This window comes from Rousettus aegyptiacus, unplaced genomic scaffold (assembly GCF_014176215.1).
Source record: "Rousettus aegyptiacus isolate mRouAeg1 unplaced genomic scaffold, mRouAeg1.p scaffold_m13_p_1, whole genome shotgun sequence".
NCBI lineage: Eukaryota > Metazoa > Chordata > Mammalia > Chiroptera > Pteropodidae > Rousettus > Rousettus aegyptiacus.
In genome coordinates this window covers 182,813,087-182,838,567 of record NW_023416284.1, presented here as the reverse complement: position 1 = coordinate 182,838,567, position 25,481 = coordinate 182,813,087, and the positions used below count along the sequence as shown (strand labels likewise).

The window sequence follows — 25,481 nt, the reverse complement described above, 5'->3', positions numbered from 1 at the left end:
CATCATTGCCCCCATTTTTAAGGACTTACCTTCTTTTTATCCCTCATCGAGCCTTTCCCTCGGACCATTATTTTGCATCCTGTTTCTGCTTCAAGCTGTTTAGCTGTAAGTCCTCTGGGTCCAAGGATTCTCCCAACAAAATTAAACTGGAAAAATTAAAAAAAAGTCATCATTTGTTATTCACTTGCTTGAATTTACAGGGCTTGAATTTACAGGTCTTAAAATTATTTTAAAATATGTTTACTTTCTCAGATTAAATATTTTTTCTAGTACATTGAAATAAAATCAAGAGTCCTTATGAATTTCTTCCCAAGTTCGGGGGAGTATAATTACAACAGCTCACTGCTCAGCATGAAATTTTCATATGTATAATACAGATTATGAATTAGAAACAATACAATCTACCTAAAACAAGTAGTATACTGAAGCGTCCATCAGCATGTAATCTAAACCAGAGCATATTAAAGAGTGTGACGGGATCCCAAGAACACCAATCTCTTCTAGGAAACTTTTTGTAATAACAGTGTTGCGGGAACTGTTCCTTATGTTAAATCATGATCGCTTAGTTTAACTAAAATCTCTGGGGAAAATTCCTGTTACTTATCTAACAAGTTAAACTTCCTCCCAAGCAACTGTTCACAGAGATCGTACTTTGGGTCGGCAGTCAGAACCCTGATGGCCAAATGTGGATTCCATCCTATATTAAATGTTTAAGTCTTGAAAGTATGTGCTTTTTTCATCATATTCCCTGCAAACTTTTGTTTGCATCTTTCCTTTTCTTTTTCCATTTCTACCTTTAACTTATACTACACTTACACTACTATTTTTGCAAGGAGGCATAATTCGTTTCATGAATAAGACAATGATAAAAATAATTGTACGAATGATTATCCTTCCACGAAAACTTCTAGTGTTCATATACAGAAGTTTGTTTTAGAGGAAAAAAAAAAAAGGTCAATGTGAAGAACAGATTAACTGAATATCAAAAATTAAATTTTCCTCATTCACATATCTGCATGAAAGACAAAAATGAGTCCCACGAGCAGTCTGTTTATTTAATCCACTAGGTAACGGTGCTTATGCTCACGGCTTCCTATCCTTTGCTGGCATCTGATCCGTTGTTATCACGTCACTACGTAAAAGTAACAGGCTAGAATTCACTGCTGTCGGGTCTAAGAGGCTCTGGCACGTCTTCCGTCTTCTGGACTTCAATGGCTTTTTTTTTTTTTTTTTTTATGGTGACACTGGTCAACGAAACCCGATGTTTCAGTTGTACATTTTAACAGCAAGGCACACACACACATTTACACTGTGTGTTCACCTCCCTTAGTTAACACGCCTCATTAAGCTGCTCACCAGGCCTGTCACACCGTACAAGGGGTCGCAAAGGCCTCTTCCCTCAGGAGATTTCGATACAACTTTTTCCGTCCCAGGCTGAGACTCACCGACTTTAATCCGGGGAGCACGTGACCTCACTCTACAAGACGCCACATCCTGAAACGTGCCTGTGCCATCTCTTTACATTCAGATAAAGCCCGGGTGCCTGCCCGGTTCCTCAGCACAGGGCCCTTCACGTCTCCACCCAACCCAAATCCCTGCCGTCGTCCACGCTGGCCACGCGCTGGCTTCCTCCACCGCCGATCTGAACAAACTATGCTAAAGCGTTTAAACTCTGGAAGCGCAAAGATCCCAACCGCTCCCCTAGCTCCAACACTACATAACAGCCAGGGATTTGAAAGTCACATCAAACCAGCTTCGGCGATAGAACCGAGGTCACGCCAACCACCTGGGAGGCCAGCGCAGCACGCCTGAAGGGGCCAACGCCAGGCCCGGCACGCGGGGGCCAGTCTAGGGCTTGCCAAGGCCACTAGAGACTCTTCCGGAAACCTCGGGCCCTCCACCAACGATTCGTCTTAGATTGTCTGTGGAAAGGGATCTGAAAAATACACCTTTGCCCAAGTACTTGAGGGAGACTTGACACTCAGACACTGAGTTCTGCAGAAAACTGGAAGGGACCGGCGCCAGGATGTGCAGCCCAGGCGGCCGTGACCGTCCCCGCCCGAAGCCCACCACCAGCCAGACCCCCGCCGTGCAGCGGACGGGCTTGACCGTTCGTCGCCAGAAAAAATGAAACGCCCCAGAGAAAACACTTCCACGCTCCGGCATCCGGCTCCTCCTCCAGGCTGAGGCTGCAGGTGGCCCCCTCGCACGGAAGCTTGCAGTGGGCCAGCGCGGTCCGTGAACTTGAGCTTCTAATTCAAATTTTCAGTGTTTCAGACTTAAATATGAATGGACAAAGAAGGTTCCCCCAAGACTTGGGGAAGGCTCCGACAGGAAAGAAATAGTACAAAACAAAGAAAAAGGACTCATGACTGCTCCTTTGAAGGAAAAGACTGTTGATAAAGAATATCCAAAAATAACTTCCTGAGTAAATCGTGCTAAACTATTTTCTAAAATGGTTGTACACTTTCTATTCCCAAGAGAACTTTTTCTGATCCACTTCCTCTCCAGCACTACTCAGTATCAACTTTTTTTTTTTTTTTGTCATTCTGGTACATTTGTTAAATATGTGAATCAGCTTTCTACTCATAACTAAAAAACGATCATTTTTTCATATTTACTAGACACTGAGATATACTTTTTTTTGAAGCGCATTTGAAGTTTCCTATTTTTCTACTGCACTATTTACTTTATTCTTAATTTCCACTTTGTGGTCGCGTGTGTGGCAAATGCCTTTCACCATCCTCTGGCTTGCCTTCTGGCTCTTTAATGGTGTCATATGACAACGGAATCTAATCCAAAGGAATTAAATTACATTTGATTTTCACGTAAGCAAAGTTGCCAGCCCTCTTGTGTCCCGTTTTAAAACAGGTCTCTCCCTACCCCAAGACCATAAAGATGGCCTTCTGTACTGACCTTCAGGCCTTCTGTACTGACCTTCAGGAGTTTCACTGTCGTGCCTTTCCCAGTGACGTCTACGGGCTACCAGAGACAGACGTCTGTGGAGACTTTTGTTTATCTCACATGGATTTCCACATGGATTGCCCTAAAGGGACTGTCCCTTTCTAAGTGCTCTACAGTGCCAAAGCTGTCAAAAATGACATCTACATATACCTGGGTCTACTGCTGGGCTCTTTATTAATTACTTGTTTATCTTTGCTTAGTAAAGTCACTATGATTTATTGTAACTTTCTAATAAACCTTGAGATGCAGTAAGCAAGTTACTCCACCCTGCTCTTATTGGAGTCTCTCAGCTGTTCATGGTTCTGTGTGTTCCCATACAGATTTTAGAAACAGTTGGTCAATTTCTAAAATACTTGCACTCATTTTAATTAGGATATTCCTATAGTCTTCAAAACCAAGATTTCTCAAAAATATAAAGCTTTTTTTTATTGTCTTTACTAATTTTGGTTAGATTTATTCCTAGACATTTTGGGGCTTATTTTGTTATTGAGTATCATATTTTTATTTCATTTTTGTTTCTTGTATATGAATACATACTTTTATGTCAAATCTTCTACCCAGCAACCTTATTTCTTCATCATAAATTCTCATAATTTTTCAATAGCTTCTACTGGATTCTTCAGGTAAACTATCACATCCCTTGCAAGTCAGAACTGTTACATTTTTTTTCCCTTTCTAACCATATTTTTTCTTTTTCTTGCCAACTCCACACTGGCCAGCACACCAAGTTCAAAATTAAATAAAAGGGTGTCATCCTTGACTTGTTTCAGATTTCGAGAATAAAGTTTTCAACAGTTCAACATAAATTTGAAGTAATCTGTACACTTTTTTGTAGATAAACTAGACCAGATTAAAAAAAAAATCCCTCTATTTTCTACTTTGCTAACACTTTTTAAAAAAATTACAAGTGGATGTTTAAATTTATCACATTTCTCCATCTACTGAGATAACTGTAATCACTCTCTTTTATTCTGTTAATGCAGTGGATTACAATTAGTTATCAAATGATGAACCAACCTTACATTCCTAAAATAAACTCAATTTGATCATGATGCATGTTATTCTTTTCATCAATTGCTAGATCCAGTCTGTTAGCATAATGTTGTTTTTTTTTTTTTTTAATTTACATTTACATACGGAATTGGCCTGTAATTCTCATAACGTGCTGCAGGTTGTGGCATCCAGGTCATGCTGGCTTCAAACCATGCTGGGATGCACTTTCTCTTTTTCTACTCTCTGAATGGGCTTGTTGAACACTGGTGTTATTTCTTCCTTAAATACTGAATAGAAATCAGTAGTGAAGCCACCAGGATCTAGAGTTTTCCCTCTGTAGAAGGTTTTTAATTATATATTCAGGTCTTAAATTCAAATTTTCTGTGCTTCAATATGTCAATTTTGGTAACCTGTGTTTAAATTTCCAAATCTGTTGATGTAAAGTCTATGTACAATTTTCTTTTTAATACCTATAGGGTCTGTTAACTACATCCCCTCTTTCACTCCTGATTGGTTATCTATGTCTTCCTCTTTTCCTGATCAGTCTTACAATCTGTGCAAAGAATTTACTTTTGCTTTCGTTGACTAGGGTATACTGCTTTCAAAAATGGCCACAATTACCTATTCACCCCTAAAGGTATCCATTCCACCTGCAGTTCCTCTCACCCCTTGAACCTGGGCCAGTACTGACTCGCTTTCCAAAACACTGCAGTGGAAAGAAGGATGTGTGCATTAAAAGCCTTTCTCGGTCTTAAGTGCATTACTCTCTTGGGCCCTATCACTCTCATGTACCCAAGCTCAGACCAAGCTACTGGAGAATGAAAGACAAGTGACCCAGTCGCCATCGATGCCCCGGCCCCAGCCATGCGACCAATAAAAGCAGAGCTGCCCGGCTGACCTGCATCTGACCGCAGATGCAGCCCAGCACTGTGCTGTGGAGCACAGCCTCCATGACCAGCCTGCAGAAGAGAAGAACTAACTAAATAAATGGTGCTTAATATAAATTTTTGGAATAGTTTACTATCGCGCAGCAATAATTATCGGATACATTGATTTTCTTAATTTCGTAGGTTTTTTAAAATTTTAATTGATTTCTACTCTAGCTTTATTACCTTCTACTACTTTTTGGTTCAGTCTGTTGTTATCTTCCCATTTCTTTTGAAATGGATGCTTAGCTTATTGTATCTTTTCTTTCCTCATATACTTTTAAAGCTTTATGTATTCCTCTAAGTTGGCTCTAACTGTAATCCAAAGTTCTGATAAGTAATATTGCCATGATCAGGTCAAATGATATTGCTGGAATACTTAAATGTGTTTTTCTCATCTCTAACATGACAATTACCTAATTATCTGTTACTGATTTCTAGCTTCTTACACTATAATCAGAAAACACACTATGTATAATGTCAATCCTATAATATTTGTTCAGACTTGTTATCCAGTATAGCACATGGTTAATTTTTCTAAATATTCCATGAGTGCTCAAAAAGAATGAAAATTCCTCTGTGATTAATGTTTGGTGTTTGCACCTTTTAGTTCTATTTTTGCTTTGTATGTTTAAGGGCCATTATTTGGTATATACAAATGAAAATTCATCCTTCTATCATTATGGAGTGGTTCTCTTTTTCTTTAGTAATACCTTTTGTCATCAAGCCTATTAATACTAATAGCGATACATTTTGGGGTTTTTTTCATGGTATTTATTTCCTGATGCTATTACTTTCAACCTTTTGTTATCCTTGTATTTTAAATGGGAGTCCTTTAAACAGCATCTAGATGAGTTTTGTGTCTTCACCCAACCTTGCGATCTTTAAATTTTAGCTGGAACTTAGCCCGTTTACACTACATGATTTACATCTACCTTCTCATTAAGTATTTACTACATGCCCTATGAATGTTATGTTTCTTTTTATTTTCTTTCTTGCTTTCTATTAGCTGGAAAGTTATATGCTTATTTACCCTGGAGATTGCAACATACGTCACTTAATTATCAAACACTAATGGTAATTTGTTCTTTCGCCCCTTGCTCATTTCCCCATACAATGCAAGGGCAGCCCAGACGTCTTAATCACACATATCCCAATCTAGTTTATGTGCTATTAGCTGTTTTTCAAATTTCACATATGTACATATACATGCACATATATACATACATACATGTATATATTTTAACTCCATAGGACATTATTAGTCTATACAAGTAACGTTCAGTTAGATCTACCTATACATTTACCTTTTTCACTGTTCATCTTTCCAATTAGGCTCATTTTTTTTTCTTCTGTCTGAAAAACACCCTTCAGTATTTCATTTAGTCAAATTCTTCTGGTGATAAAGCCTCAGCTTTTCCTTACCTGAAAAAGTCTCATTTCTGATGGGCTGAGAATTCTAGTCTGACACTTACTTTCTTTCAACACCTTACAGATGCTTTACCGTCTTAAATTTGCTATTTCTTGAGAAATGAGCTCTGAGTCTTCCTGTGGCCCCTTTGAAGATAATATTTTGCCTCTTTTTGCTACTTTTAACAGGCTCATATATACAGAAAACGAACTGAGAGTTGACAGATAGAGGCGGAATATAACTATGTATAGTCCCAGGTGGGTGCCAGACTAAATGGGGGATCGCTTTGCAAGTTACATACTTATATAATTATATACATGTAATTAATATTAAACAATATTTAATGTAAACTGTAATTGAAAAAAGTAAAAAAGAAAAAGAAAAGATTTCCTCCTCAAAGTTAGTTTTTATTTCTTTTTAATGCCTACAGCACCTGGTATTCCTAGTCAATGTCAGTTTTAAGCAGTTTTACTGTGATGTGCCTAGGTACTGCTTTTGTTTCATGGTTGAGTTTCATAAATCTGCAGCTTTATTTCTTCGGTGTGAACGTTCTCAACCACACTCTCTTCAAACCCTGCTTCTGCCCCTTTCCATCTCCCTTCTTCTAATACTCCGATTATGTACATCAGCCTTTCCCCCTGCATTCCTTTCATTTTTCACATTCCCTCCCAGTTTACCATCCGTCTGCCTCTCAATGCTGAGTATTTTCTTCTGACCTATCTTCTAGGTCACTAATTCTCTCTTCGAATGGTTCTAGTATCTTGTTAAACCTGTTTATTCCAACTAAGGAATCTTTTAGTTTGATTTTTCTTTTGTAGTTTCCACTTCTCTACAACTGGTCTTTTGACTCACACATAATAAGCGTAGCTCATATAAAGCCTAGGTCTGATAGTTGTAATAGCAACAGTCTCTATGGATTTGTTTCTATTTTTTTGTCATTTCTTCACATTTTTGTTATGTCATCTTACCTTTCTGTGTGTTTGGTTATTTTCTAGTGTGTGCCAAACATTATACTTACGAAACAGCTTACAGAAATAATATAAGGCCTAAAATGATATTACCTTCCTCAAGAGAGGACATATATTGGCTTTTGCCAGGCACCTGTTACTAGCAATCCAAGATCAATTGCACTCAATACAATTTCACTTATTGAGACTGAGACAATTTGATGCTGACAGGCATGTCTGAGGGCCTGGGGAATTCTGCTTCACTCTTACTCCTACGACGCACACCCATCAGAAACCCTACCCAAAGCAAAGTCTGGGGGTGCGAAGGAGGCCGCACAGGCAGGTTACAGACTCAAACACTCTCGCCGAAGTCCAGTCCCTCTGCTGTCCTCTCCAGATTCAGCAAATGTACCCAGAAGAAAAGGAGTTCCCAAAGTCAGGCTTATATCCCGGATTACCTGTCCTCCTCAGGATCATGAACTAGTAACTACTCACGATGCTGCAGGGTCTCTGATGCATTCAACCAGATGTTGTTCATACTGTGTCCTATTTTACTAGAAACGTTCAGATGCTCTGAATTACTTTGTTAAATCCTTAAAAAGAGAAGCCCATGCATTTATTAAAAGGTTGCCTTTAAATCTAAATAGATCTAGAAATGACATAACTTCAGGCAGTATGGAGTAAAAACTATTAGAATGAGGATCTGAGGAAGAGAAAAAAGACATATCACAGAAAGTCTACCAATAGGTCTGGCCCTATGTTCACTGATAGCAAGCTCTTCCTACTTTTCTGTGACTTCCTAACTTCACCTTTCTGTACAGTCACATGGTCTATAGAGCTTCACCCTCTCCTCCTCCCCACAAAACAACCTAAACAGAGACAAGAATCTCTATATCCCATCCCTCACTCATTTCATTTAATAGAATACAAAATAGCCTTCCATTTTTAAATTTTACTCAATAAAACCTTTAAGATTTGCTATCTGGTAAAGAGTGAAATAGATGCTAGGGATTAAAAAAGGAAGAAGAGGAAAAAGAAGAGAGGAGGAGGAGAAGAAATTCTTCCTGCTCTCAGGAAATCTGTGAAAATCCCTGTATTTGTTACCTTGATGTTTCTTAAAATAACTAGGTTTGTCAGCTATTCAATAACTGTTGTGCTCTATACAGATCCTTTTCCAAAGAAACTCATATACTGGATACACAGTATATATACATATATTGACTGTATCAAAGAATGTGTGGAGAAATGCATTATGAAAACGGGTACTAAATAACTTGTTTTTGACTTGTGTCTTTTGTCCAGTTGGCTGGCCTACACTTCATGACATAAAAACACTTGGAAGACCATCTCTGGCACATCCTGTCCTTTTTACATATTAAACCTCTTCTGCTGCAACTACGGCATTAAGATTGCATAGAAAAAGACTTCACCACAGCTAAATCATCCTCACAATTATTACCTACTAATAAGAAATGTTTTTAAACTAGTCAAAACCAACATATTAAATCTGTAACACAAAATTTGCTAACCTTAAAAATGAAACCATCTCAATCGCCCAAGAGCCAACGAACAACAGTTCAAGTGTGTTAAAGTGCACACCACTGGGATTCTAACACGATTGAAAGTGTCAAGGTTATCCTTCTCAAAATGTTGTAAGTAGAGAATGAAAAAAAATTAATCATAGCAGCTGCTTTGTCTATTGCAACCAATTTCCAAGTTAATGTCGTTTGCCTTGCACTAAAATTCATTCTGTGTTGATTTATCATGCTAGTTCTGCAGCTTCATTCAATTAAAACAATGTCACAACACATTCAAAGAAAATCATTTCAAATGGCCTGCGCTAACTGCAACTTTAAAGGCCAAAAGAAGGGAAACAAAGGAGAAAAAAGACATTCATTAACTCTGTTTAAGTACAGACCTTCTCTATGGCTCACCAATTATCTTTTTGCCAAGTGGCCTGTTATTTCCTAAAGAGGTGAACAACAATTACGTCTACTGCTATTCAAAGCTACTTACTTCCTTTGAAACAGAAATGACAGATTGCTACCACTGACAATATACAAAACATTATGGCAAATATTTCCATTAACCTTTTAAGAGACCTACAATTAAAGATAAAACCGCCTGTGACACACCATCAAAAACAAGTAACTAATAAAAAATGAATTACCAAAAGCATTTCAGTGAAACACTTCTAAGAGATGTTAAGGAGTAATTTCTGCTTAAAGTTTTGGAAAAACAATGTTTAAAAAACATGCATTTCTCTGGTTGTTTTTTACACGAGACTGATAATCTGTTTTTAAATATTGTGCCTAGTATTTCTAAGGCAATTTTTGTTAGATACCTTACAAACCTTACATTATATCACGTAAGTAACATAATAGGAATAAAATACACACACACACTCAAATGTTTTTGTTGATGAAGCCTTTCACTTAGCAGATGTCAAAAAAATGAAGGACCTCCTGTGGTCAACACCGGTGAGCCTATCATATGCAGATGCGTAAGATGAGAGAAGAGTTGTGACTACTTAGCAGTACAGCAGGTGCTCAAACAACATCCTTTTGTTCAATGGCATTTCTTTATAATGATGAGATGCCCTAGAAACTGAACTCTTGTTTATATCCATTAGCCGCTGGTATAAATTGGTTTCATTATACCTCATTCTGCTTGAAGTTGCAGAACCTATTAATGACTTTAAATGAGGACTTACTGTACAACTGTTTTTAATTAAAAATACCAGAATGAATATACCAAAATGGTTTGTGCTTACTGGGGAGACAAATATTTTATCCCTTTTCTATCTTCATATTAATTCTAGATAAGCAGCCAAATCTGCCTTCTTATGCTAAATAATTACTACAGGAACCAATCTGCAAAACTTTTCATGTGTAAGGCCTTCATACACATCTTCTGTTGGTGGCACAAGGCTATGTGAGAGGAGGCACTTACACCAGCAGCTTTAAGGGGCGGGGGGTATAGTGACCAGTAATAAATACAATATGAAATCTGTGGCATATGAATTTGAACAGCCTAAATTATGACAAATCATCTTTTGAGTATAAATATAATTGAGAAACAGTGTGAACCTACTGAAAACAAACTCAGGTGAGTAAGATAGATTATCCTTCCAGAAGCTTTATAACAAGTGCTTAGGACAAATATTAATTAACCAATTAAAATAAAAATATGAAGCAAGAAAAGCCAAAAAGGGTTTTATGACAGAAGTAGATGGCAATATATTTGACTGTGTAAGGTCCAAACTCATACATAAGGCCTTTTAGAAGACCTCAAACTACTTCAAACCTGTCGTCCTTCTACTCAGACGCATAAGCAATCCACGGTTCTCTGAAAACAGCAGGCACTGTTAACCCTCCTTCCCTGCAGTGCCGTCTTCACCCTTCCTTAGACAACCACATCGAACCTCCTTCGTGACACAATGCCGCGCTCACGCGCTGCTTCTGCGATTTGTGTATTTTTGATTCCCAGACAGTTGTTTCTCCTCCACACTGACCATCTCAGAGCCTTCCGCACCCAGCTTCTCAGAGCCCCTGCCACAGAGCATGCGATGCTCTGTACGTCTCTCTCGGGTCAGTCCTTTAAGTCAGGAACCAGCAACGCCTGGTTGTTGCTTTGTTTTGTTTTGTTTCGTTTGCAAATCCAGAGAGCCTCAACGCAACATGCAGTAAATGAAACTGCTATTATTCAGACTGCTGAATAACGCAATTTAAAAGTGTTCACAGAAATTATATAGTGATTTTTCATTCTCACTGGAAAAAAAATTCAACTACTAAGTAAGTTAAGTGACCACAAGAACTTTTATGCATTTCAGAAATTTCTCAACTGGTAAGCCTGACCAACTCATCTCAAGATAAATTCCAAATGACAGTAAATGTCATAGAACAAAATTATTATTTCCACTTTCCGTTTCAACATGGAAGCACCGTGAGGGCGCAAGCTGTGTCATTCCACATTTCGTAGGTGTCAAGTATGCTCTAGTAGTGATGGTCCAGGACGAGCCAACTTCTGCTTGGCAACTCCAGGTGCATTAAGTCACCTGATCCTCAAAACAACACCGGCAGGCGGTTATGTTACCATCTACAACTAATACACGAGAGGCTACAAAAGTAGCCCAAACCCTAGAACACCGAGATTGACTATAGGGTTCAGGTTCCCCTAAAGGCCTTAAACACGTGCCCCGATCACACCAGAAACTCACGTTTGGTTTTCTCATTCTTGTTGATGTTGATGATTCAAAAATGCTTACAAGCTTATAAAAACCCTCTTCGGATTCAAGTTTACTATCAGAATGAGTCCAATTGTGTTTTTATAATTTTTTCTCCATCTAAATCCTAAAACGTATTATTAGACTACTTTTACATAACCGCACACTACCTTTTCAATATTTTCATGCCTTTACTGACTAGGATTACTGCTTTAATAATAATCGTACGCAACTTTTTAATTCTTTCTTATTTATTTATTCAGGCACGGCGACACTTGGCTGACCTCGCAGGCTGCGAGGATCTTGTCGGCTTATGATCCCTTCCTTTTTATTTTTTACACCTACAGCAGTTTCCTAAACGGTCTCCCATCCATAACTAACCAGACCATAACTTTTTTTTATCTTAATTGAACTTTTTGTATGAATGAAAACCTTACGTGATTATTGCTTGATCTGCACATATCAATGACAGATATGTATAATTTTTTAAAAAAAGAGAAAGAGAATATGATTCTTTGCGCTTAAAAGTGTCACCAAGATGAGTAAAGATGAAATATATAGTTCTGACCATAGATTACAAATAGGGCCCAAGGCTCTTTGAAATTGATTTCTTATGTTTTGCTGCATAAATAGTACCAGCCTCATACACTGTTCCAAAATTATTAATTCAGCTCTTAAAGTGATGAGTTTTTGGCACAAAGTTTAGTCATATTTGACCTCCTGATTACCATCTTTTCTATTATAACCCTGATTCAATGTTTCTACATTGTTATGAACAACTCTACTTATAGTGGTTTTTAATTAAATTATGACCCTCTGTTAATATAGTATGCTTATCATCTCTTACTCTTGATTCTTTTACATTAAATTAAAAAACTTGCTCATCCCTCTATATTCTCTATTCTCAATGAAAAGCACCACTGGCAAGACTCTCTCTCATTCTTTGCCTCCGCATGTAACAGACTAAGAAATCTTAAGATTGTCATTAATCTGTCCCCTTTTCTTCATTTCAGCTGCCGCTGCCTTGGTTTAGGTCCCTGGCACTGCATAATTGGATCATGGCTGTAACAGTACCATGAGAGTCATTTTTTATTCCTTGCCAGTTGCCCATGACAGGCCACACATGACATTCTGGAAGAGTGACATCAAAATTTTACTAGTTTATACTCAGATCTCTTCTTTAGCCTTCATGTTTCTAATAACTTTTTTAAAAGTTTTACATTTTAATCTGTCTTTAAAATTATAAATTTATACTGCTTTTATATAGCCTTACAAATAAAAAGGCAAGAAACTAATAAAAATTATCATTGTTCTATAACCCCCCAAAATACTATAAATACATTTTTAAGATCAATCACTCTTTACCAAATAATACAGAAAAAACTATCACACCAATGTCAAACAGATGGCCAAGTTCATGCCGGGTAGGCTGCTTTCTGATATTGTTTCTGGACTTGGCAAAAGCAGGGTTCTACAGCAGTCAAGACCAGATTTCAGAAGTCCAAAAGAAAAAAACTGTCATGAAACTGACCTTCACTAAATTGAACTGTTTAAAGTTATAAGTCAATAATAACAGTTGCACTACCTAAAACTTAAAAACATGTTCCATATTATCAAACCATACACTAAATTAAAAACCTCAACAGGTTAATATGGAATCTGAAATATTTCACAACTCCATTCAAAAATATATACTAAACCTTCTTAAAATCAAGAATCTGTTTAATAGTAAGAGAGATGTATAGATTTTACTTTTAAAATATATTCTCACGCATAATTAAGATCATACCCAGATAAAAATCAAGGTTAAAGTTAAATATCGAAAAAGAAGATTTTATCAATCATTAAATTTTGTTTTAGCATATATTCATTTTTCAGATGAACAAATGTGAAAATAGTTTACACCAAAACTCATGAAGACTCTTAATTCCTTCAACACAAGAAGCAAATCACAATAGTCAGAGGAACAAAAGCCTACGGAAAGCTACCTGCGCTGACCCCTCTTCTCATAACCCCTGCAAAACAAATGCCAGCTCAACAGCCAATATGCGGGTGACAATCTTGAGAAACAGACAAAAAGCACCAAAACCCTATACTAACTCAGAAGCTATGACTTGCCAAACCCAAGAAAAATGGACTGAAAGGGAACTTAAAACTCATGCTCCGCTGTTAACAAAGAATGTTATTATGAGACTATAGAGTCCTGCGAATAAATCTATACTATTAGTCACCAGGCTGGGATCCTACAAACTTGAAAGTACTTGAAGAAGCATGCATCCATCCTACGAACCTCTAATGATGTGTCGTCATAACAACCTAGACCCAAGACATACCTTTCAAGGCTATAATCATTCAAAATGAAAACCTATTTTACAAACATCAGAAAATCAGTTATTTTCATATGAAATCTCTGGGAAAAGTTTCAGTACAGTTTCGTCACATCACATGTCCCAAGCAAACAGCCTAGCACTCTCATCTGTGCATTATATACCGAATGACTAAGGTCCCTAACAGCTAGACCTTGCCAATATTTGGAACTTCTCTACCACTGCAATAGACTCTATGAAACATTTTCTCATCATTCAAAATTGATAACTGGGTAAACTTAATGAGAGAATTATTACTGACTCACTGAAACATAACTTCTTTTACTTATAGCGATCAGTTAAATCCATTCATATATTGCTTATAAGATCTTCATGGACTCAAACAAGTCCTTAATAGGCCAAATTACCTGTGTGATAGCCTATTTTAACTCTTATTTTCATTCATGTCTGTCATTTTATGAATGTATGATAAACTTAAATAGTATTCAATGATCTAATGCGCTATCTTTTATCTTTCATACAAGACTGCAGGCTCCTCAAGGGGAGGACTGTTTCCTTATTCACAATCACAAGAACCATACTGAGTACTCTGTCAGACGCCATACGCTTGTCATCGCCATTCCTTTAAACAACGCTATGAGTCTCGCCTTCTACATCCACAGACAAGGAAACAGATCCCAAAAAATTACCCTGTGCTCAAAGCCGATGGGACAGTCTCGATTATTTTTCAGCAAACATTTATACTTGCTCCAGTCTCCTTCTCACTGCGGACAGAGACTTAATGCAATTTTTCAATCTCAGCACTACCGACACTTGGGCAGGAGAAGTCTTTCTTGTGGGAGGCTGTCCTGAGCAATGCAGGATGTTTAGCAGTGTCTGTCACTGGTGCCTACGCACTAGATGCTGCCAGTAACACCCCCAAATTTTGCCAACCAAAAATATCTCCAGGTATTGCTATATGTCCCAGAGGGGCAACAACATCCCCAGCTGACAACTGGGGGGTTAACAGAATGCCAGTGAGTGGGACAAGAGCAGAGGCAGTTTGGCTTGTCCGGCACTCCAGCGACCTGCCCTGACAGAGAATGCTCTGAGGAGCTGCTGCCCCTCAGGGCTGGGCCCAGCAGGAACTCAATGTGAACCCAGCTGCTGCTGGCCTCGAGCAACCAACACACAGCACAGAGTCAAGAGCACAGACAGCGGCTCGGAGTCTGAGAAGCTGAGTTTCACGGCAGCCGGTTATGGAGCATTACTGCGGCACCGGCTGACAAATACCACCAGGAAGGGGGTAAGCCAGGATTCAAAACCCAGGCCTGTCTGGCTCACAAACCCATTACCTCCACTAGGGTGAGTTTTATCAATTGAATTGGCATCCCCACTCCCCGGATGTGCCTGGCGCACAGAAAAGATGCAACGGAAGTCTGCTTTATCAATAAGTGGAAATATTAATAAACATGAATTTTGTAAAAATTTCCAGTAGGCCACCGATACTCCCTTCTCATCGCCACAGCAAGGCGCTGACTCACACCACCGTGAAGGGCATGACTCGGCAGCCTCGTTTCTGGAACACTGACTCTCAGACTCCCTTGTGTCCACCCCAGAGCTGTGCGCAGCCACGCCCCATCACTCACTCCAAAGTAACACCTCCAGAAACGCGTCGCTACGTGCGAATGCAAAACACAAGTTTTAAAAAAAAAAAAAAAAAAAAAAAAATGTTAGCAATATTTGAAAGAATGAGGCTTTAATGCAGATATGAACAACAAATACTGTACATCTAATATTTACCAGGTACTTTTCCAGGCAGTGGGAATATGAAAACAGACAGAACCTCCACCTTTGTGGAGCTTACTTGCTAATAACATTTGTGTAGCATAAAGGCATCTTCCTAGCGCTTTACACCTATTAACTCCTTTATAACTCGCTCGTAACTCCTCATACCCTGTGAAAGAGTAACCCTGTTACCACCTCCACTACGGAGGGGAGTCTACCGAGGACCAGAGACAACAAGTGATGTGCCCAAGTTACAAAACAAATAGCGGAGCCAGACAGGGTCTAGACCGAGTCCATACCTCTGACCACGATGCTACGCTGCCCCTTTGAAACTTTAACAGCAATACGAGCATCTTTTAGTCAAATGGGATAAATTCACTCACAAAGTCAAGCGTCCATACAAGTGGGGGCGGGGATGGGAAGACGTTTCTGGTTGCCGAGCATCTACAGCTCCTACACCCACCTGTGCATCTTCCAAGGCCACACCTGGATGCCTGACCCCACACTCAGCACCTCTGCATCAGAACCGCTGACCCCCACCTCCCTGTCTTTAGGATGCAGTCTTTTAGGGTTCTGTTACCCCATCTGAGCAAAACCTCCGAGCCCCTTCTGACTTTCCCTCACGTGCAGGGTCCCGGCATTTCTAAGTCCTCTCGGTCAAGTCCCCTCTGCTCCGCAGCTGGTGTCCTCGCTGCCACCGTCGCCCAACAGCCTCTCTCCACGCTGCAGCCGGAATGAAGCCACTAAAACCCAACTGAGCCCACGGCGCCCCGTGGCTCAAAATGTCCAGATGGCTTCCTCTTCTACTCAGAGCAGCACGCGGAACCCCTAGCGCGGCCCACAGTCCCTGTCGGGGGCGGCCCCTCGGCCCACGCCCTCGCCGCCCATCTCCCGGGCCCCTTCCCAGGCAGCTCGCGCCAGGGGCACTGTACCTGCTGCTCACTCCACCTGGAGCGTTCTTCCCCAACACCCTGCTCGTCTCCGCACCCCCTGCACCTTGTAAGAGACGTCCCGACTAGAAACACAGTCCCTGTTCTTCTGCTCACCCCACTTTTTCAATAGCACTGACTGTACCTACAGTTCCTATTTGTTTGTTTCTGCCTGTGCCATGCCCGCTCCGCAGAAGCAGAGACGTCGTTCGGCTCCCGCTCCGCCCAGCGAATCCTGACGATGTAAAATGAGGCCGTGCTTCCCAACCCGAGTGCGCAGGCATCGTCCCCAGACTGCAGGCCGCACTCTCCAAGCCAACTGGTCTGGGCTGCGGCCTGCAGGTGTGGGTGCTATAGTGCCGGAACCCCATTTTAAGAACCACTGATCTAGACGATATGCCTTTTTTTTTCCCTTTTTTTAAAAAAGAACCAGGTTATATTCTCTAACAAGGTCTCATCTTAAATATTCTATGTTAACGACTAGTGCTAAAATTTTATCCTTTATAATTTACACCAGCAGATGTGTAAAGACTGACATCCTTTAAAATAGGGGTCCCCGACCCTGGGGCGCAGACCCGTGCCATTCTGTGGCGTCAGGAACCGGGCCGCGCAGCGGGAGGTGAGCAGTGGGTGAGCGAAGCTTCATTCGTATCTGCAGCCGCCCCCCAGTGCCCGCCTCGCCGCCTCCGCTCCGCCTCCGCCCCTCAGGCATTAGATGCTCACAGCAGCGCCGGTCCCCGGTGCCAGGAAGGTTGGGGACTGCTGCTTTAGGAGATACAGAAACACCAAACGACACTAGACTACTCCCAGAACAGCTGCCCAAACCACAAGGTCCGGTCCCCAGGCCGCCTCCCAACACCCAGGGCAGGCCCGCTGCCCTCGTGCCTAGGTCATGTTCGTGGCTTGTCCCTTGGTCATGGCAGACTGAGCCTAAAATGTGAAGTGCAAGATAAAGTCTGGGAGGCGCTGATGCCAAACTGCACTCAGAGCGAGGCTCTCACCAGAGGCCCCGCCCCTGCCGGGCGCGCAGCTGCCCTGATTCCTCTCTCACCCTTCCTGCCGCACCCAGCTGTCTGCCAACGAGTTCTCTGACTACGTTATTGAGAACTATAATGTTTGCAACCAAAAATACCTATAAAAACAGTAAATGTTATTAGATTTATAGAAAATTATATTGGAAATACAACTTGTGAAATAGCAAAGCTTTTCCCCATTAATCCAAATTAAGACATTTCCCCTTTCTAGATTACTACACTGTCCATACGACCATTGCATCTCAGAATACACACAGCATTTTTGACCCTATGATACCAACTATTTCTTGTATTTGCTTTCAGAAAAGTCCTCTGAAACCTAGTGCCAACTTGCCATTATTTATTCAACAGGTAGTGCAGCGGGCCCCAGCCTTTGTGGCACCAGGGCCCGGGACTCCTATGAGACCCTAATGCCTGAGGATCTGAGGCGGAGCTGAGGCGGTGATGCTGGCGCTGGGAGCGGCTGCGAACACAGACAACACTTTGCTAGTTCGCCTGCCGTTCACCTCCCGCTGTGCGGCCGGCTCCTAACAGGCCATGGACTCGTACCAGTCCGTGGTCCGGGAAGTTGGGGACCCCTGAAGTAGTGGGTGCCTATTATGTCCAACGTCATACACACCTGCAGCACAGCAATTACTAACAAAAATAGGTTCTTATTTTAAGTACCTTACATTTTGCTAGGGAGAGAAAAATAAACAAGAAAAATGTCAGATAAAAATTTCTACACAGAGAAATAAAAATAAAAAGACTGAGGTGATATAATGAGTAACCAGACTGCTTTTAGATAAAAGGGTCAAGGGAGGCCTCTATGAAGTGACACTGAATGTCACGTCAACGATAAGAAGCCAGCCAGCAGAGATCAGTGCACAGCTAACACAGGTCCCCAGGCGGGGAACAGGCCCGACCTGTCCTGCAAGCCGACTAGCATGACTGTACAGTGCACTGAGGTAGAGGAAATCGTCTTCGGTGAGGTCAGAGACAGAAGGACCACCCCACGTCAGCCTCTGTAACAAAAGGCAGAGTTTGGAGCTATTTATAAATTTATGGTTATGGCACAAGGAGACTCTTCACAACAAAATGCTTATACAGAATAGCTGAGCAAGGGGCTAAGAGGGACAAAAAATAAATCACAAACGGAGGTTATACAATTCTCAGAGCGGAAAGGAACCTGAGCGCTCACAGAGTCCACACTCCCGCTTCCCTGGGGAGACGGTGCGGCCAGGCTGTGGCTTCTTCAGGTCGGGCCAGAGAGGAGCTCGGAGCTGTACCTGGGGCGCTGACGTTAATGGCCACGGCCCTCTACGCCATTCCTGCCCACCTGGAATCTACAACTAAGTCTTACCCACGTGCATTTCCAAAGGTGACGCGGCAGCGGTCAAATGAAAACAGATTTAGAAAGAAATATTGTAAGTTATCCGTGCCACCTTATTCACACCTTTAGTCCTCGCGTGAGGTTTTCTTAGAAGCGGCTGACAACACTCGGGTCTTTCCCGCCAGACACGTCTCCTCCCGCGGTGCGCGGGGCGGAGAAGGCGCGCGGGCGGCGGGCATACTTACGTCCGGGTACTCCTTCACGGGCACGTAGAGCTTCTCTTGCAACTGGACGACGGGCCCCACCGCGTCGGGCAGCTCCGCGCTCCGTTTCTCTGTGCTGCCATTTAACGTGTCATTGTACATGTCTTTCCGTACTCTGCTAATTTCTGTTAAAAGTAAAAAATGTAAATGTGTTAGACGAAAACGTTCTTGCTAATCCAGGGGAAAAAACACAGGGCAGGGTGGATGTCACTGATGAAATGCGGAAACTCAAAGAAGAACGCAACTGTTCGGCTAGTCTATCGTTCTCTGGATTAAGTCGACATTTAACGAAAGTATAGCCTCACTTTGATTCCTCCCAGAGATCAAATCTATACACCAAATAATATAAATTATTAAAACTAACCTCAGCGCCCACTACAATACAGATGCGTCATTTTACCCAATTTCTCCATTTGTAAGTGAGGTCAGTCATTCCAAATGATAACTTCAAATAACCTGTCAGAAGGCCTATCTGACAAAACGAACGCCAAAGCTCTCTTCTACTTCCAAACTAACAGATTACCACAGACTCATAGATCGTAGACTGAGCAGAAGTCTGAATCTGAGACCCAGATTTGGTAGATAAAGCTTGAGGAACAGAAGAGATGTCTGACAAAGGGTACAGGGAAAAGAAAGGACCGAATGAACCTTAGGGGAAGTGACATTTGAGGGGTGAAAAAAAAGATCCAAACCCAGAAGAAATGGAAGGAGACAGAGGTAGGGAAGAGGTGTCAAAGCAGCTAAGACATGACAGATTCCGGGAAGGATGATCGACAGTGTCAAATACCACACAGGTACAGTAAGGTAAAGAGCAAAAGAGAGCGCCCTGGATTCGACCACTAAGCCACTGACAATCAGAGGAGACTTAAAGATGGTAACAGAGATTAAACTACATCAGGTCAATGGATGAAATATAAGAAGGCAAGCAGAGATACCTTGTCAATGACCTCTTTAAAAAACCACTATGATATCCCTGGCATAAATATACTTCTTTTAAAAAAGTATAAGAAATCTATTTTAACGAATCAAGAGCTGCATAAAGAAACTGATTAATTCTTTAAGCTTCCACACTGCACTAGAGGACAGGCTCCTGCCCATTGGAACATGCTAATAAATGTTGTCATTGAATTAGCTGGATGCCTCTGTAACCATCTCTCCAAGCTATAGATTACATCCTCTTTGGGGAAAAGGTTTGTGCCCATAAGTATTTAAAAATAAAATGCTGTTTATTTTTAAAATGTATTTTATATGCTTTGCAAACATGAAATTTTAATCTATTGCTATAGATTAAATGCATACTTTATAAACGCACACTTTTTCTTAACTAGTTATTTAAATCGCTTTCAGGTAAATAAAATTCAGCACAGCAAAAAGGCACTATCTATCAAAGGTGTTCTTACCCAGTTACAAAGTCTTCATCAGTGAAAACACTGACTCTGATACATTTTCTGCTTTGATGATGGTGATATTCATTTTATAAAATTTTCTCTCTTAAATTACAATCTGCTTGTCAAAGCTAACCAAATGTTTATTTTAGAATTGCAAATAAAATTTTTTTAAAAATCAAAGAAAGGTATCTTGAGTTTAATTACATTATAAGGACAAGACCTCATTCTCGAAGTTCTTTCTTATACTTCTAGTTTCATAATGAAATCTTTTCTAAAGATGTCCAGTATCAAATTAGCATTATCTTAAATCAGCACATGACAATTCTCAATAACCAAGTAATAATTTAAACACAGATGATTGTTTACATAATTTACATAATTACAGCAAGTAATTAACCAAAGGGAATTAGAAAATTTTAATCATATTAAATATATATAATATCCTTTAGTTCCAGCCTCTAAATGAAAGCACTTTCGAAATTAATTTATTATATTTAAATCTCTTCGGAAATTTCCCAATTCTTGTTATGAAGTTAATAAACAGATACAGAAACCTGACAACAGCATAAAACTACAGATAACATCTGTTTGTAAATATAGATGCAAACAGCCTAGATGAAGAGGTGCCACCAGCGTATTAAAACACGCACCACACAAAGCGGACTTTATACTATGACAGTTGATATTTAAAAATCTGTAAATAACCATAGTAATACAATAGTTTGAAAGGGAAAAATGATTTTCCAAGTAAATAATTTTGTCAAACTTAGATAAATCAAGAAAATTAATTATAAATAAAAAAATCCAGATGACTAGATTAAAAAAACAAATACACAAAACCAACAACCTTCCTATATTCAATTTGATGATATAATGGAAGACACATTTAGAACTTAAGTTGTATTTCTGCAAACATGTGTGAGCCTGATTAATAACTGAAAGTTCCACGAGTCTCCCCAGCTCCTAGAATTATGCCTTGAACACACTGGGTCAATTACTACGTGGTGGATCAGGTAGATGGGTGGGTGAATGACGGGGGGAATGAGCCAGACTGCAGGGCATTCCAGCTCTCAGCATGGCGCAGGAACAAGAAGATGCCTATGGCACAAGGACAGTGAGGGCAGAGGGGGCGGCGCGGGAGCAGGAGCCGTCGACTCTACCGCAGGCGTCAGGGTCACGAAGTCAAGAGGAAAGAAACTGACATTTGTTTTCTAATGACGGCGAGTATATAGAGCAAAAGTACATATAGTGTTATAAATTCTACTTTACTTAAGATTAAAAAATCTTTCCACTGTTTCTTTCAGTCTAAGATATATCACTCAATTTAATAACAGAACATGAATTTATACAAGACAGTAGTGCGTCTGAGAACGAAAAGATGGCTAAGAAAGTTCTAGTTCTCAAGGAATTCACAATCTGATTCATTGTGGAGCCTAACCAGCTGAGTACACCCTTTACCAACAGCCACTTTCTAGCCAGGAAATCATTAGCACTTCTTGGCGTGTTATTTACAACACTCAAGTTGGAACAAGTTCTCATTCCAGTCCTAACAGTAAGCGCTTGTATGATTTCAGACAAGTTTCTTACTTAGCCTTTCTGTGCCTGTACCTCATATAATTACAGACTGCTTACTGAGTGACTCAACTGAATCCACTGGTCTCCAACCTCAGTATGCAAGGATTCCATTCATTATTTCCCCCATGTTCAGAAAGTTCTGTCTCCAAATCTTTTCATTTTATGAGTCCTGGCGATCAGAGCTTTTGTTAATGTTGATATCGAGTTGATATAATCACAGTCGAAATAATACCGAAGCGTGTCATGGGTGCGGGCGGTGTTCCAGGTCCTTCGCAGGTGTCCATTTACGAAACAAAGGAATGCTTCATCACTAGTCTGTTTCACATATTCTTTCGGTGGACCAAACATTACATAATACTGCGCAGAGTCCCTTATGGCCACGCTACCTTCACCAACCTACAACAGTGGTTTGAGAGCTAACGACCTTTTGTTTAATCACCTGCTATAAAAATTCCCACTACAAATAACCCCGAAATACCCCAAGATCAAGACAGTTTGGTTTAGACATCTCTGAAGTTCTTAAATGTTAACAAATTTATTTTCCCGAAACAAACTCTTTCCTAAAATTTCTCCTCCCCACCCCAACTCGACACTCCAAAGCTGACAGCATAGGTCACGCTTCTTCCACGACAGCCCCGCAGACACATAAAAAGCTCTGTTGTATCTCAGCGTCCTCTTCTCGAGCCTGAGACGGCATGGTTTGAACCCTCCCGCTCCTCCGGACACACTCCATTGGTCTGCGTCCCTTTTAAGATGGAAACCCCTGCACCGCACCCACCCTTCCCTGACAGTGGGTCAGCCTGTGGCTGAGGCTGCCTGCCTCCAGCCCCAAACGCACCGCTTTGCGCGGTGTGCGTGATGCCGCTACTCCTGCGGCGAGCGCGCGGCACTGCGGACCCTGCGCACGTCCACACGGCTTGCTCAGACATCGGCAGTTTCATGACTGTTCTCTACTCGATATATCCTTTCCGATTTATGTCCATCTATCCGTTGACATTCTTTAGGGATGATGATTCTGTGCGTCAAGGATCCAACTAGCTGCAATGTCGCAGAGCACACACTTCTCTAGCCTGGATACTAAAGCACAGGTACGCCTTAAGTAACCGGTGAAATCTCGGGCTACACTGGGACCTGACCCTCTCCCAGGGTCTAACAGTTTAAAGAGGAAATAATGTTTTGGAACCTACAGGTTGTGCCATCAAGTGTATAACAAGAATTTTTCAGTTTGGGGGAGTATTCGCCTCTTCTATCATTCAGGATCCCTTTATTTTTCATGGTTTCTTAAACTGATATTCAGTTATCACATTTTTTTCAAATTTCAACATCCTGAAAACTATTTTTCTTTAGGCCTGAAAACTTGATTTGGTCATACTAAGTCTCCTAACATTTCTCTGCCATAATTATCTTGATTTTTTTTTTCCTTTTCCAAACTAAAGCTCAATTACCAGTCAGTAAATTCTGCTTCTAAGACAGGTGGGAAAATAGTCACCACACCGTTGTTTCGTGCAACCTGTTACTACATCGCCTGCATTAAGCCTCTTCCCTTCCTCTTAATTCACGTAGCGATAACTAAAAGCTTTGTTTTAACATCATTCTTACGAATAAAAAGCCTCAGCTCACTTCTGCCTCGGGCTTCCCCATCCCCACCACTCCCTTATTTTGTCTGAACTATTGCATGTGCATCCCGCCCTTTGCTAACCTTAAAATTTTCCACATTCTTTTAAAATGTGAACTATTGGATTAACAGGTCAATCGCTCTATGGAAAAATAAAATGTCGGAATTAAGAACAACATGAAGAAATATTAAAGAATAGGAAAATGCAGGGTGAATTATTAAATTAAGTAGTCATTTCCCAAGGTAGAAAATAACTGTGTACAAATTCAATATTATAATGTTGGTAGATAAAAGAATAAAATATAGCCCTATTTTACTTTCTGGCTTACAATTTTTTTCAACACATTTAAACCAAAGAAGTCAAAATAAGGAAATAAAATATTAAAAATATTTACTAGCTGAGTAGTAAACAAAAAACTGTTAATGATATACACATTTTTTAAATGCATGAAAGTATTATTTTCAAGATTTGTAACAATCCAAATTAAAAGACTGTTAAAAACATTGAAAAAATTTTCATACAAAACATGTCCTACGCTCAGTGTCATGGAAGCTAATTCCAATTGCTCAACTAGCCACTCTGATGTCATAGCCATTATATTTCATTTGGGCATCTACCTGCTTTTTCTTTGTGCATTACACTTAAATCCATAAAAAAATTTTTCCTTATCACTGTAATACAGCTGGGGCTAAAACAGAGAAAGAAATGAGGTTACTGTATCATTTGAACACTGCTGCCTTTTTTGAAATTTCACATTTTCCATTAATTCATGCAGTAAAATAAGAGTCAACTGGTCATAAAATATACATGTTTCAATGTACATAGTATGAATTTTATAAGCAAAGTTTAAACGACAGACTTCCTCATTTCACTGAAGTTTAAACGGGCTCTATTACCGCCTCACGATCTGTAATTCATTATGGCTGGACACTTCCCTGGCACACATACGCAAACGGCAAAGTAAGATTTCTGTTATTTTAGGTCTTGCTTAACAAATTATTAGTTTCTATTTACATGATACTCATTAAATCTGAAAACAATAATATTAGGAGTGTATTTATAACTTAAGAACAACTGCCACTACATAACCAGGTGACTGTTTTGTACCTTTAGTCAACAAAGATCTCTTCTGTTACAAGAAACCTCTAATTCAGGGTTTACTAAATACAGGGAAAGTTTTAAGGATATTTTGAGCAGAGTAAAACTCAAGAAATAATATAACTTCGCCATGCTCATTTTGAAAAGCCACATTCACAAGGTACAGAGAGCAAACGCATTAAAAAGCAGGTTACTAGAGAATGTGCTCTACTAAGGGGAATGTGTTTTGCTTACTCAAACAATCAAATAAATCTGGCTTAATTTTGAGGTAATTGCTTTGAAAGTGGCAAGAAAAAAACAAACAAGCTACCAATTCTCTAGATAGGGCCTTATTTTGGGGGTTAAACTGTATTTGTACTTCAGAACTTTAAGCACAAAAAGAAAAATTACAAAATTAGATTCAACATCACAGCTCTCTTTAAAGTGCCAAAATTAACAATTGTGCAAAATTGCTGATACATTTCACATACAAAGTATGAACAGCAAGTCTTATAAAACGTTCATCCTACTTCCATGATTGTTCAGAAAGGCTGTTTTGTATTTATCAGTAGCTGCAACTTCCTGAAAAGGCTGTTGGAAAAGTTATAGAAAAGAATATCTATTACATCAGAGGTCCCCAACCCCCGGGCCGCAGACCAGTATTGGTCCAAGGCCTGTTGGGAACTGGGCCGCACAGCAGAAGGTGAGCTGTGAACGATCAAAGCAA

General features: G+C 40.1%; 1 protein-coding gene across 9 annotated transcripts in view; it reads right to left on the bottom strand.

Annotated features, from left to right (window-relative positions):
- The window catches only part of QKI (QKI, KH domain containing RNA binding), a 127,367-nt gene that overhangs the window by 74,786 nt on the left and 27,100 nt on the right, over nucleotides 1–25,481 (bottom strand). For all 9 annotated transcript variants that reach the window (XR_004951542.1, XM_036223497.1, XM_036223496.1 and 6 more), the window contains exons 2-3: nucleotides 19,081–19,223; nucleotides 30–146 (exon numbers count right to left, since the gene is read on the bottom strand). Coding sequence is in view for 8 of the 9 variants with exons in the window: in XM_036223497.1 (XP_036079390.1) it covers nucleotides 30–146; nucleotides 19,081–19,223 (260 nt within the window). In the remaining variant the exon portion in view is untranslated. The remainder of the gene's footprint in view (nucleotides 1–29; nucleotides 147–19,080; nucleotides 19,224–25,481) is intronic.